This window comes from Colias philodice, chromosome 7 (assembly GCF_061535455.1).
Source record: "Colias philodice isolate Cphi_HAF_F1 chromosome 7, ilColPhil1 Martin Lab GWU primary, whole genome shotgun sequence".
Lineage (NCBI taxonomy): Eukaryota > Metazoa > Arthropoda > Insecta > Lepidoptera > Pieridae > Colias > Colias philodice.
The window spans coordinates 943,429-959,205 of record NC_143092.1 but is presented as its reverse complement, the minus strand read 5'-3'; the positions used below and the strand labels follow the sequence as shown (position 1 = coordinate 959,205).

The 15,777-nt window shown below is 32.9% G+C and overlaps 1 protein-coding gene across 5 annotated transcripts in view; it reads left to right on the top strand.

Moving 5' to 3' along the window:
• The window catches only part of LOC149486901 (uncharacterized), a 53,178-nt gene that overhangs the window by 11,346 nt on the left and 26,055 nt on the right, over nucleotides 1-15,777 (top strand). For 2 of the 5 annotated variants that reach the window (XM_089696965.1, XM_089696966.1), the window contains exon 2: nucleotides 3,981-4,586. The exons of 2 other annotated variants lie outside the window; for them this stretch is intronic. In XM_089696965.1, the coding sequence (XP_089553091.1) occupies nucleotides 4,052-4,586 (535 nt within the window). In that variant the 5' untranslated portion in view covers nucleotides 3,981-4,051. Of the gene's footprint in view, nucleotides 1-3,980; nucleotides 4,686-15,777 lie in introns of those variants that run through there. One more of the 5 variants, XM_089696970.1, reaches the window with a different exon arrangement.

Genomic DNA, 15,777 nt, shown 5'->3' with positions numbered 1-15,777 from the left:
TCCGTAAAGTAGAGCATCAGTAGTTAGCAGTCGTTGGCAGTTAGCATCAGATTCGAATAAATTTCCTCTGTAAAAACAAAATTATGTTACAATATGTTTGTAATTGTGTTCAATTCAATAGAAAAAAAGCTATCCCCGGTTTTTAAAAGAACTGTCCTCAAAAATTTTCCTTAAACCTTCAATAGGTTCAGATAGTCTGTGTTACATTTACAATTTTTAACATAAATATTTGATATATTATTATTTAAAACAAGAGGAAGTTAAATATTGTATAGCTGAAGAGCAATTATTAAAGCACGCAACTCACAAGAAAATATGTTCCTGTTATTCTACAACGCACATAGTAACAATAATCATCAGTCATCAATCAAAAGTTAATATAACAATATACAGTTATAATATTATGAATTGAGTTCTAGATTCTAGTTAAATCAATAGGTATTGTTTTATTCCCAAGGTTCAGCATGACAAAGTGACAAAGTGACATATGACAATGGTTCTTACGCCTTTTATAGTCAAGCATAATTCGAGGTCATGACATAATAATTTATATAAATGCTATTCCCCTCTATGATATATTTTAAATCTTGTATCTATAGTTTTATATTATCTGTGCTTGTATTTTTGCTTTTCTCTATTTATGTAGCCACCTTACTGAATCATATTATTTTCATCATCTTTATGATATAAACGCCTGAAAATGTACCTGATATAAGTACTAAGGTATATAGTAACTCAGGTATACCCATCGACCACACAACCATGTGGTTGTGTGGTCGATGGGTATACCAAAGCCCTTTGTTTTTCTTGTTTTAATTGATGTACGATAGAACATAAATAAAGCAATAAACCTTTTAAAAGAACCATTATTCCTTTTAACTTTAGTCATGCGTCATATAAACGAAGCCAAGAGACGCTTTTAAAAGATACGTTAGAAATCGCGTGCTGTCTCTCCATTAATTATTATTTACGTTAAACCGTCTTCTAGATCAAGAAGTAAACATAAAATAAGTTTTTTTACATAACAGTAACAGAAACAAGTAGATCAACTATACAACTAAACTGTATAATATAAACAGATTTTTAACTAAAGCTGACACCTTTATTACTCGATCATGCATTTTTGTAGAAAATAAAAACTTTTATTTATTTTCAACAAGTTTATACACTGTTTACTTATTATCTATATTATTAGATTCTTTATTCACACAAAAAAATGAAATAAAACGCACCTTTTTACGCTTCTTATAAAGTACCTATAAAGTTTGTACATCGAATGCTTTTTGGTCTAATTAAGAAAGACCAAGAAAACGTTAATTGTTAAGCCGATTGTATTCATTTCCACTGCGGTATAGTGCCATTGTTAAGTTCCTGATAATTAATTGCAGATCAACACATTGTTCTAAACTGGTTGACCGTACTTCCGCTCGTGGTACGGTCAACGCCTTTGCTGATATATTTAAACAGTTATATAAGAATTAGGTAATTTTGGATTTATTTAGGTGCTAATTACTGGTCATAGACAGAAGGAAGGGAATTTCGGAGTGTATTTTATATTGATTTTATGTTGAACTAGCTGCTCCACGCGGTTTCACCCCCGTGGCTCCACTCAGTCGTAGCACAGACTAATAATAATATACTACGTATACAAGTCGTAGCGTGATAATATATAGCCTATAATCTTCTTCGATAAATGGACTATCTAACACTGAAAGAATTTCTCAAATCGGACTAGTATTTCCCGAGATTAGCGCGTTCAAACAAACAAACTCTTCAGCTTTATAATATAAGTATAGATTTCTAACGTGATCAAAATTCTTGTAAGAAATGTACCTAGTACATACATATTATATAAACACCACTTTCATATTTTATGATAGCGTAGATTCGATTTCCGATGTAAATCAAGATTTCAAAGTAAAACATGTAACAAATTGATTATCAACTATTTCGATGTTTCATACTTGCTTTTTATAAGGGAGTTTTCCATTTTACATTACAATACAACCTTAAATATAAAATACAACATTATTATACGGATAGGGAAAAACGTGAACTAGGTAATAAATTTAGGTGTTAAGTGTAGGTAGTTACTTACTTATTATTTATTTGTTATAACTTATAGGTATTAATTATTATAAAATCTCAAATCGTATGTAAAAAAGCATTAGAGTGAAAATGCCAGTTTTAGTAAATTAAAATTGCACTCAACTCTCGATGTGAAGTAATTATAGCAGAAATCAAGATGGCCAAGATTCCATGTTACTTAAGTGTCATTAAACATACCGTACCTAATTCCAATACTGTGAAACGATTCGCTTTTCTTTCTAACTCTAATTAAGACATTGCAAGATTTTAAGAAAAAATTGCTAATGCTTTGAATAAACTCAGAGTTAGTGGAATCTTTTTTTGGCAAACCTCTTTTTAAAAACAATATTAATTTTAATAGATTAATCATATCATCGCGATACTCTACTTAAATACCTTAATGTAATATAAACTAAAGTGCATAATACCTACTAAGGAACTAAATATATATTTTTTTTCAATATAAAATATATAAGCTTATCTAAATTATAAAACATAACTTCGCCTTAAGTTCGCCCCATACTTGGTACAGTAATAAATTCAAGGCGACACGTTATTTGGTAACTGTCTGAAACTCGATCTAGTCATCTAGGCTACTCTAATCATCATGGCCTTAAATGCTAGATTTAAAGTTTAAATGTTAATTGCCGAATGAAAGGGAAATTGGCAATTAGTAATTACATACAAAAGTTTTAAGTGGGTAAGTATATCTTGTGGGTCAGCGTTTAATTTCCGGAACAATTATTTTATTTTATTTCAACGAAAAAAAATATAATAATAGGTTACACCAAGGGTTACACCTATATTGAATACAACTAAAACTATACGTAAACAATTTTTGAAATTCGAACACTAAAAATTTATAAAGAACTGCGTTTTTCAATGTGACACACCTACTTAGACCTTATTTTTATCCCCATTCGTGCCAGATAGACTTTTTCTTGTCTGTGGTCTAAAGAAACACTTTTTAACAGTCACTATTATCTATGCACCTATCAATTGCAACACCTTATATCTACATCAAACAATAGACCAACACATGTAATATTTCGCCAAACAAGGCGACAATGGCTTGTTATACCTTTGTTAGTACAATTCAATTCAATTTCGTCACAAAGATATGAAGAAAAATGATATATGTACACGCGAATATACAACTACCTATACATATGTCGTAACTCGTAATTCCTTTTGATTTTGTCATTGTTGAATAATAGCGTACAGGCACACCCCGGACACTCCATACAAAATGATCGTTTTGACAGTCACACTGTAGAGACTGCAAATGTGTGTGTTAACGCTTTATGGTTGGCACATTTGTGACTAGCGTAAAAAAAACTTCGCGTTTTTCTGATGAAATACATCCGTAAACAGCACAATATCTAACCATTTTCTACGAAAAACGATAATCACAAATCCAAAATAATAAAATTACTTTAAGTCAATTTGATTAATGTTGTCAATCTTCGTTGCGTATCGTCCTTGCAGAAAAATATGGCCCATTTTATGTCTGATCGCGCGGGGGTGAGGTAAGTTTAATTTTGGCGGGAGGCGGAGAGTGTCCGTTCTGTAGCGTTTAGCTACTATTATGTATTCTGTGGTACAGGTCTACCTGGGTACCTATCTAATATCTATAAATTGCTATGCTATGGTTCACAAAGCTTTTCATTTAGGCTGTGAACTGAGATTAAGTAAATAGAATAACTTTCAAAGCTACAAAATAATATAAACAAATGAGAAACTAGGTAATTAGAAAATAGCAACCGTAAAGCCTGGACTAGACTAGTAATTAAACTGTACAGCCTATATTAAACCCAATTTGTTTTACGTTTCAATTTAAAAGCCTCAATAAAATGTAAATTACTTACGGCCATTTTTTAATCCAATTATAGAGCTAAACTAAAATAGACATTGAAAATGAAAACAATAAAAACGCGTAACAATTTAATTTTACAAGAATGTCATGGCTAAAACGGTCAGAAAAGTGAAACGTGGTAAAGCGAAGGAAAATATCAAACCACCAGCAATAATAGTCACATCACCGGACAATACAGAGATGACAGTTAAAGCAATCGACACAGAAAAAGCTAACGACCTAACTACAAAACCATTTATAGACGACAACAACAAAAACATGGAATTCAACGTGAATCAACTCATCGCTGAACTATCGGAGAATTCGCGAGCTTCCAAAGGAGAGATAGAGCACATACAAAGGAAGCTCTTGCAACAAGCAAATGAGTTTTTAAAAGTGAACGCATTCGCAAACCAATCTGAGCCCAGGGTAATCAGCACGATGCAAAAATACCCAGTGTATGGCGTGCCAAACGGAGCCTCGAATTGTGTTCAAGAGGCTCAATTAGTTCCAGAGAAGTTAACAAATAATTCTAGTGCAATGATAAGCACGCAAAGGGTCACAAGCGAGGCGGGAAGAAGTTTTTTCTCGGAAACAGGTTTCGCCGCGCGCGTCGCCAGTCAGCCCGCCGCGTCCATGCGAGGTGAATGTCTAACGTTTTATTCGGTTCAATAATTGTAGAAAAATGTGTGTTATTTGTTAAGTGTTACCGTGGATTGTTCAAATACGACGCTACGTTTGGGTATGTATTCTTTTTGGTATATCCTTGATTGGATCACATAATATATTATCTTCTACTTAATGATCAGTTGCAGACATTCAGGTTTTCTTTTAGATGTGAGAGAATTTTACGATATGATTGTGTAATCGATCTAGCTATCGATTAAGGTGTTTGGATCCGCTGATTTTGTTTATTAACATGTTCGTCAATTTCACCACACCAATTTGTAAAGTTCTTGTATTATGTATTTTCTTACGTCTTTGTTGTAAGTTATCGTTTATTTGAATATAGAACGTAAGGTTATAAACAACTTGTACAACGCAAAATGTGGAACTTCGACTTTACTTGTTTCCAAAGAGGGACGTATTAAGAAGTTTTATTATGACACACCTACGTCAATAGAACTCACGTTTTTATTATATTTTATAGTTTCCATTGACCACCTGTTTTGTGGTTAGCTTTGCTACCGCGAGGGCTCGAATTGTATTCCTGTTTGAGGATACAACGTTACGCTGATAACTGATCGTCAGACAAGTTATGAAATATGTATATTTTACTAGCTGCGCTCTGCGGTTTCACCCGCGTGGCTCCACTCCTGTTGGTCTTAGCGCGTGATACATAGCCTATAGCCTTCCTCGATGGGCTATCTAAATTCTAACACCGAAAGAATTTTTCAAATCGGACCAGTAGTTCCTGAGATTAGCGCGTTCAAACAAACAAACAAACAAACTCTTCAGCTTTATAATATTAGTATAGATTAGCTTTTGAAATTATATATCTTGAATTTCAACACGTGTAAAAGTCTTTAAATTTTTCAGTAGGTGTAAGCTAGAAAGTAGACATGTAGGTACTTAAGTTCCTACCTATGTATTACAATATGTGAGTGTTAAATTCAGATTATCTTATCTTACCTTCTACAATTCTCACCATCTAGGTATGAGCCAGTCTTTCCACGATTACAACGATTTATGGCTGGTTCACACTTTGATTAGTGCGAGTGCAGGTGATGAGTAGTACTACGTGTGGACAGCGACTGTTTAGTGCGAGTGTTTAGTAGGCTGTGTAGTAAAGTGAATAGAAGCGTGTTCTATTTTTTTGCGAGTGGACTGCGAGTAGCCACGTCCCGCGCGCCCTCCCTTCCCCCTCACTCGCAGCGTGCCTGCACTCGCACTAATCACCTTCACTCGCAGTCAATTGGACACTACTCGCACTACACACCTGCACTCGCACTAATCACCTGCACTCGCAGTCAATTGGACACTACTCGCACTACACACCTGCACTCGCACTAATCACCTGCACTCACACTAATCAAAGTGTGAACCAGCCATAATGCCTGGTTCACACTTTGATTAGTGCGAGTGCAGGTGATGAGTAGTACTACGTGTGGACAGCGACTGTTTAGTGCGAGTGTTTAGTAGGCTGTGTAGTAAAGTGAATAGAAGCGTGTTCTATTTTTTTGCGAGTGGACTGCGAGTAGCCACGTCCCGCGCGCCCTCCCTTCCCCCTCACTCGCAGCGTGCCTGCACTCGCACTAATCACCTGCACTCGCAGTCAATTGGACACTACTCGCACTACACACCTGCACTCGCACTAATCACCTGCACTCGCAGTCAATTGGACACTACTCGCACTACACACCTGCACTCGCACTCATCACCTGCACTCGCACTAATCAAAGTGTGAACCAGCCATAAGGCTATTAAGAATTTTCACATGGAAATTAAACAACCGGGCAGTATAATATTAGGTAGGTACCTATACATATTATCGGGGCTGAATACCTACGGTACGTACCTGCATTTGTAAAAATGTGTCGAAACTTGAAAGTCAAAATACCTATATCTAAAAATGTTAATTAATTTTAATTATTATGTAAGTAATGTGTTATCGGTACAAATAAATCTATTTTCTTTCTTCTTTCTTTTATTGTCTACTTTATGAGAGCTTTCTCATAAAGTTAAAAAGGTTCCAATGCGATAATTTGCAAGCATAAGTTTTCCATCATTATAAAGAGGTCAATATCCGCACTTAATTTATAGTGATCTTAATCCTTCGTCGCGTAATTAATGTCTTTGAGCCCATGATTTATTGAATAACTAGCCGACTAGCTTTTTCTGCCCTCAATAGGTAGTACCTATATTTTCCCATTCTTGTAACTTTTTTCATCAAGCTTCGTTTCTGTTAGCCGAAGCGTGATGTTTTTAACATTCTTCGACAAATGCACTATCAATCACAAAAAAAATCTGTACCAAATTCCTGATAAGCTCTATTCTATCACACAAACAATCAATGTTTCTTTTTTTTTTCTCTCAAATTTCAGAATCAATTTTTCAATGTCTTCAGATCATTATAGGTATAAACTTTTATTGCTATCGAAATATAAAAAACTAGCTTACCGCCCGCGACTTCGCTCGCTTTTTCTAAAACCTAATAAATTATAATACGTTCCTCTTGAATCACTCTATCTATTGAAAAACCCCATCAAAATCTGTTGCGTGATTTTAAAGATCTAAGCATACAGACACACAGACGGCGGAAAGGGACTTTATTTACTATGTACCTAGTGATATAATATTATGTAGATTATAATATGCATACGCTCAAAATAAACCAAAGGCGTGTTTATCAAGAAAATTGAAAACACAAATAATAATATGTAAATAATCATGTTTATATTCAACTCAGAAAATTCCAAGAAAGAATTGCATAGGAATGTATTCAATAATATAAATAGTGTAAACACATTTGTGTATAGATTTACATTGTGAATTTCTTCGAACCGCTCTTGTGTGACACTTGATAATAAACAAACGGAGATACATATCTTGTTTAATATTAACAAGATATTCATATATACTGATATTAAATTGCTCTATGATATTCGGAGAATTGTCTCTGTATTGGTATGGATTTAGACACGTACATTATCATCACTACATAGTATAAAACAAAGTCGCTTTCTCTGTCCCTATGTCCCTTTTTATGCTTAAATCTTTAAAAGTTAAAACTACGCAACGGATTTGGATGCGGTTTTTTTTTAATAGATAGAGTGATTCAAGAGGAAGGTTTTAGTATATTATAGGTAATTTATTGGGTTTTAGACAACGCGGGCGAAGCCGCGGGCGGTAAGCTAGTTATAAGTATTAGACATCGAAGAATAACATATTTACATATACCTTTCGTAAATTACATCTTTTTCTCTCCGAAAATATATTAGCACTTACATACCTACTCCACCCTACTCCTTTATATTTTTACACACACATGAAAGCTAAGAAAAGCCATCATCATCTATACTAATATTATAAAGCCGAAGAGTTTGTTTGTTTGAACGCGCAATCTCGCGAATCTCGGGAACTACTGGACCGATTTGGAAAATTCTTTCGGTGTTAGATAGCTCATTTATCGAGGAAGGCTAAAGGCTCATCATCACGCTACGACCAACAGGAGTGAAGCCACGGAGGTGAAACCACGCGGAGCAGCTAGTATTCTATATTTCCCGTAGGTCAAATTTCGGGCTCTATAATGAATTTGGTTTATGAACCGCTGCTATCTTTAGGGCCTAATTTTTTTCAGCAAAATGCAATTAAAATTACCCATTGTAAATGTGTATTTATAATCTCAAAGACAACATTTTGTCATTGCAATAAAGCAAAATCATTCAAGCCAGTACGATAAATCAAGATTTTTATAACTTTCACGTTCGAAGAGTGATTTTCGCGAAAACATTCATTATTCAATGTCATCTTTCTATGCAAAGATTATGCTAATTGGTCTATTAAAAAACATATGAATATTTGTCACTTTGCTTTTAACAAATTTGATTCAGAATGTTCAGAAGCTGGTTTTAGGTTATTTACAGACTTTGCGGGCACACGTCAAAAGAGTTCGAGTTTTCTGAGGAGATTTTTTGAAGTGAAACTTCTTTATCGGGGTTGGAAAAATTTTTAGTGTAATATTTTTTCGTTACGCGCCATCTTTTTCTTATCCCTACTACGCGCGATTCGACGTATTTATGTAAAGTTGCATATAGTAAATTATTTTTTGAAAAATAAGGTCATAAAGAAGTTTCACTTCTTACGTGTGTACACTTGTACACGCACACATTTTTTTATTTTTAATTTCATTTTTAATGACCAATATGTACATTGTACACTTATATATTGTATTCCTAAAATTTGTGAAGAGATAAGATTTCCGTTTTAAATAGCGATTAAATAATTTTATAATTAAATTGCATATTATGTACTTTCAAACGCCGCCCGTATTAAAAATGAAACCGAATCCAATTATTCAACTCTTATTTGAAATATTAGTTTGTCTCTAACAAAAAATAATTTAAGATTCAAAACTCAGAACTTTTTAATTTGTGTAAAATTTAAAAACGTTCTTGTACAAAAGCTTAACATTGGTTTAAATCGCTTTATTAATAAAAAAAAATACCTTAATGCTAAGCCGCTTAGTGAAATGTTGAGCCAGTTTAAAAGCACAATTGTTTATTTATGATATAATACACATTTATGGCTCTATAAAATGATTTAAATAATTTGTTAATAATATAATTTTAAAGCTGAGTAGGTAGTCGTAAATTTAAACCAAAGCGTTCAGGGAGAAAATTTGTAAAATTTCCAATATTTTTATTAGTTGTTTTGTTCTTTATCACAAGTTTATTGGTAGTCTAGCTGCTCCGCGCGGTTTCACCCCCGTGGCTCCACTCCTGTAGGTCGTAGCGTGATGATATATTATACCCTTATAGCCTTCCTCGATAAATGAGCTATCTAACACCGAAAGAATTTTTCAAATCGGACCAGTAGTTCCCGAGATTAGCGCGTTCAAACAAACAAACAAACAAACTCTTCAGCTTTATAATATATTTATTTATTTATTGGTAAATATTTATAAATAGTTAGCTGTTAACGTAGACTTATACGTTTGTGTTATGATTTTATCCCCAAACGGATTTAATCATAATCTAAAGAATGCACAATTTTTTCAAGCCAAGCCTGTACTATTAACTATTCTTTGGCCAAGTCAATCGTTAACTTTTTACACAACTTCTAGACGTCTAACAAGTTGATATTTCACAAATACATTGACGAAATAACGTACCAAATGATCATGAAAAACATTCATTATTTGTATGTTTTGTTAGTCTTGTGTGTTTATCTCGGTGTGCCACAAAAATATTGCGGTACCTGATACGGTAGATGTACGGTGTTTGTATGCTAATGCAATAAATACTTTATTTTACTTCAATTTAACTTTATCTAAATGCTGATAAAGTAATGTTATATGGTTGAGCCCTTTAATTAATTTGACAAATGTAAATATATTTTATTTAAATAAGTTGTTAGTTCAATTTACTTACAATTCTTCGTTTTAAACTACTAAGAACTATATTCCTACTTACTTGTTTATTATATCAATTAAGTATTATTACAGGTATTGGAATAGTTTTTACGTATTTGCGTATTCTACAAACTTTCTTACAATATTTTTTTAACTGCCGTTATAAAGTTAAACCTAATTTTGTCTGCAGTCTATATTATTCTGAACTTTCTCCGATATGAGCTATAAGTAAACACTATTCTACAGTAAATGTAAGAGGACAGGTGCACGGTATAGTATGTCGGATATTCGATACGATTTGAGAGCACTGACGATCCTAGCGCTCGTAAAGTGTTGAGCAAGAATAATATACCGCCCCGGCTTCGCCCGTGGTACATATTTCGCAATAAAAGGTAGCCTATATTCTTTGTCAGGGTCTAAAGATTATCTGTGCCAAATTTCATCAAAATCGGTCCAGTAGTTTATGCGTGAAAACCATACATAGGTACATACATACATACATAATTACAAACCTTTCCTCTTTATAATATTAGTATAGATATTATTAGTAATTAGTATTAGTATATAGATTTTTTAAAGAGGAGGCAATGAAGTAAAGACCTCACCTGATGGGTTAGTTTACCAATCACGCAAAGGACGTAGAATTTGTGGTGTTAGTTAATGCGCGTTGAGATTAAAATTTCAAGGTCATGTCAATACTGTCACGTCATGGAATAATGCGACGATCTTTGAATTTTCTCAAAGAAGTTTCACTTCTGACACGTGTGCTCGGCACACACGCTCTTTTTTTATTTATTTCATCATCACAATAAAATATGAATGATCTTTTTTTAAGAGTTTTTATGTCAGTAATAAAACTTTATCTGTTGAGTAGCGGCCGGCGTAGCTTTGGCAAGAAAAAGACCAGAATCATATTTGAATCAAGTGTATCTTTCTTTTTCTGGTTTCCACCACACATAATATTAGAAGTGAAATTACCAATAACTATTTAGAACTACGAAATTGAACATAATATTCTAACTGAAACTATTGCTCTTTTTAGCCTATTTTAAATCCGTTAAAAGTTTCTTAGAGCAGGCTCCAAGGAGATGTTCGTTTGCAAAAATCGCGGACCTAAATCTGACTTCTGATATATATTGTATAGATCCCAGACATCCTATAGACAGATGTTGCCAACCAGTTTTGTGGTCCCCCTGCCCGCACCCCGGTAATTAAATATGGCATACAAAGAAAAAAATAAAAATTTCCAAAACATGCCGTGTGGGGTATCAAATGAAAGAGCTTATTGAGTAGATCACGAATATATAGCATACTATATACATTTCTTACACTTTCTCTAAGATTTTTTAGAAAATTTACGAAAATGGTCCATTTTTGAGTTAACTTCAAACCACTATAGATTGAAAACTCATGAATATATTTTTTTAATTATTATTTTAAATAATTAACAACAGTCCATTGTTTATGATTCAATAGTTCGTAATATAATATAAGTGAGCTATGTGGTGGATTTGATGAAAATAACTATATACTATATGAACTTGAAAATATACTCGCCATCTTTGAATGCTCCCCCCACTCCCCCATGCAACTATTTCACTGTACGAAATATTGAATCGTAAACAATGGACTATTGTTAATTATTTAAAATAATAATTTAAAAAATATATTCATGAGTTTTCAATCTATAGTGGTTTAAAGTTAACTCAAAAATGGACCATTTTCGTAAATTTTCTAAAAAATCTTAGAGAAAGTGTAAGAAATGTATATAGTATGCTATATATTCGTGATCTACTCAATAAGCTCTTTCATTTGATACCCCACACGGCATGTTTTGGAAATTTTTATTTTTTTCTTTGTATGCCATATTTAATTACCGGGGTGCGGGCAGGGGGACCACAAAACTGGTTGGCAACATCTGTCTATAGGATGTCTGGGATCTATACAATATATATCAGAAGTCAGATTTAGGTCCGCGATTTTTGCAAACGAAACTCCACCGAGAGTCCGGTCTATCTACCAAGTAAATATACAGACGAACTATTTGAAAAATGAAGTAAACAGACAGATGTCGGCTACAGGTAGTATTCGAACAAAAAAATGGTATAAACATCTGCTGTCACGCCTACGTAGGAATTTGAACTTTAACCCGCTTACGTTAGAGTCTCATTTCATTTAACAATGGAGCCCTTTCTTTATTGTGATTTCGCAAAAACGTAACCTATGTGTATACCGTTAAGGTTAACATTCGTATAAAGTTATGTAACGGAAGTTCCATGGCTTAAGGACTTCTTTGTTTTGTTTCGATTATATTGAGCCTATTATAATAATACTAGTGGTTCGCCTTGACTTGGATCGGGTGGAAATTTTGAATATCCATACAAATGTGCTCTAAGAGCGTATACGCACTATGCGGGTAGCCGCATTGCGGGTAGCCGTCCGGCTGACCGCAAGCACAATTATGTACGTATTCATTTCTATGCGCACTGCGATGCGGCTACCGCAGACCGTACAGTGCGCATAGAAATGAATATTCCGTACATAATTGTGCTTGCGGTCAGCCGGACGGCTACCCGCAATGCGGCTACCCGCATAGTGCGTATACGCTCTAAAACTTAGAATTTTATGAAAAAGCTTCTGTGAAACTTTTCGCTAAGCTATCAGAGAAAAAAACATCAACATAGGTACTTCATAATTTTTTATCCAAACTAATTAAAAAAAGTATTTATTAGTTATTTCGAATAACGTCTCTTTATTTCACACGACTGAAAAAAAAAACATGTTTGTACCTCTGTCTATCTTATCTCAATCTCCGAAACGGGTGTTCCAATTTTGATGTGACTTGGCCTTTTCTTGTTCAATTTCTTTAAATATCCTTGACCCAAAATACCAAGAAGAAAATACTAAGAAAAAAGCTAATGACCGTAATAATTGCAATCTAGTATAATGACTAAGTATTATTCGGCATTTCTTACTGTACATTTTTTGTTGAAAATAAGTGCTGTGTCACCGTAGTCATCAGCTGTTTTATTCGTTAAGAAGTAAGTCTATATTTAGACACACATTTTGTTGAGAAAATTACAAAAAAAATTACCAGAAACTTACGTAGATATGTATAGAAAAGTGTTGTCTATTGGTCGTTTCCTCTTTTATTAATAATAATAATAAAAAAATCTTTTTTAATTTGTAATTAATGTGTATGTTATACGTATTGTAAATGTGCTAAAATTATATATTACATTGTAATAAGTTATAACTAATAACAGAGTTTCTGCATTATGGAATAAATTTCGCAAAATGTAAGGTACCAAAAACCAATACATATAGGTATACAAAACGAAAAAAAAAACAAGTTCATATAAAATAAATTCTCGTCCAAATTGATAAGACAAAACGATAAGAATCTAGAAGTCTAATATTTCTACAAAAAACTGATCACTAAAGCGTCTTCGCAAATTGTCTAATGAAGACATCAACTCCAAAATATAAATATTCGTAATGCTCTAAAATAGAGCATCGTTAAATGTTTTATTTTACATTATTCGTCCATGATTTTACGATTCTAGTCTAAAACTGATAAAAACAGAACTGTCATTTAGGAAACAACACTTTAATGAGCTGTGAAAGCTTTATATCTTTATTCTTTACAACATAAATCTTCATCATCAATCTAGAGTCTAGACTGAGAATAGGGTTGCCACCTGTGCTAAAAACTGAATAGAAATTGTGAATACATAAAAAAAAACTCCGTCGAATTGAGAACCTCCTCCTTTTTTTTGAAGTCGGTTAAAAATGCTACAAAGGTTTTAAATAATGTAAGGAGATTCATATTTTTAACTATTTTTTATAAAATAAATAAAAATTAAATTTAACAAATAAAAAACAGCGTGTGTGCCGAGTACACGTCAGAAGTAAAACTTCTTTGGCAAGATTCAAAAATACCAAAATCGTCGCCATACTTCATGACGTGACGGTATTTCCATGACGCGACCTTGAAATTTTACTCTCTACGCGCGTAAAGAAATTTCACTTCATGTGATGTTTAATCCTTCTACATTATAAAATTATTTGTCGTGCAATAAATCGCTTGGGTGGCAACCCTGTCTGCGACACATAATATCTCTAACAATTTAAGAAGCTTTTAGAAAGTAAACATTATAAGTAATGACAATATTTTCCAATACATCTTCGTCTAAATAATTACTTCTTTATTTCAATTATCGTGCAATAAGATTACTTTAATAAAAGCTCTTTAACGCTTCTTTCTATCAGAAGTGTTGTCATTCCTCTTTATAACGAAAAATATATTAAAATGATTTAAAAAATAAAATCACACTTAGATTTTTCGTGAATACAATATGTACCTACTACGTAAGTATCTTTCTCTTATTTACATAATACATGACGTTCTTACGTTTTTAACTTGTAAATCAGTCGTTTAGATAATGTCGAACATAATACAAGGTCTATTTTTATAAAACAAGAATTTGTAACTACTGTAACTCGTTCCGATACGTATGGTATTTTGCATTGTGACTTGTGAGATGGATGGATGACAAGCGCATGCTTTGAAAAGGTTAATAAACGTTGAGTACAACATTCATTCATTCATAGGTAGTTACTTGGCTAAATATTGCACGCCTCATAAGCGAAGCGTTGAGGTGGGTACTACTGTCACTTCGCGCAAAACATCTGATTTTTCAAACTTAAAATGTCTTTATGTATCATACATTGCACTTGTAAGATAATACATACACACACATATTAAGAAAAAACACTATTTTTAACGTTCATGATATTTTTGATGTCATTTTTGTTATTTAAACTAGTTAAAAAACAGTTTAAAAAAGTTCTGTCTTGGACGTCCGTGTGTCTGTATGTGCGGATCCTTTTTCTTGTTAACACGATAGCGACCGAAATACTTTACTAATCGAGTCTTTTTTTTTCTCTTACGCTTGAGTATGCTCAGGAATAGAACCCTTTCATTTTTCAGGGTCTGATTCGATGTGGTTTAATTGTTATTAAATAAACAAAAATAATAATTAATGAATATTTATTAAAAAAAAAATTATGAGGCGTGCACTTTTGGATTTTCCAAATTATTTTTTACTGAAAAGACAAAATAAACCTCAAGGAACCGTTTGATTTAGGACTTTTTTAATAAATGTTAAAAGAAGTTCGTATAACTTTTTGAAGTGAAACTTCTTTATCGGGGTTGGAAAAAAATTTAGTGTAACATTTTTTCGTTACGCGTGACATTTTTCCGTTACGCGCCATCTTTTTCTTATCCCTACCACGCGCGATTCGACGTATTTCTGTAAAGTTGCATATAGTAAATTATTTGTTGAAAAATAAGGTCATAAAGAAGTTTCACTTCTTACGTGTGTACACTAGTACACGCACACATTTTTTATTTTTTTATCTTTCATAAAAAATAATGCAAAACGTCTCGTAATTTTTTTTTGTATCTGTGATGTTATTGTCATCTGTCTTCTTACATAGAAATGGAAATAAGTGTGATTAGGTAATAAAAAATGGAATCGCGAATTCTTATTTATTACCTACGTGATCATAATCGATTTTCTAAATACTTACATCACACAGTGATTATAAAAGGTGACGTTAAAATATGAGCTTAATTGATCAAAATCAAGATGTATTTCTATTTTGACTTGAGATGAATGATAGATGATTATAATAATATATTTATTGGCGGGTCATAAATAATACTATAATTATATAAGCTGCAACGAGTTGAGAT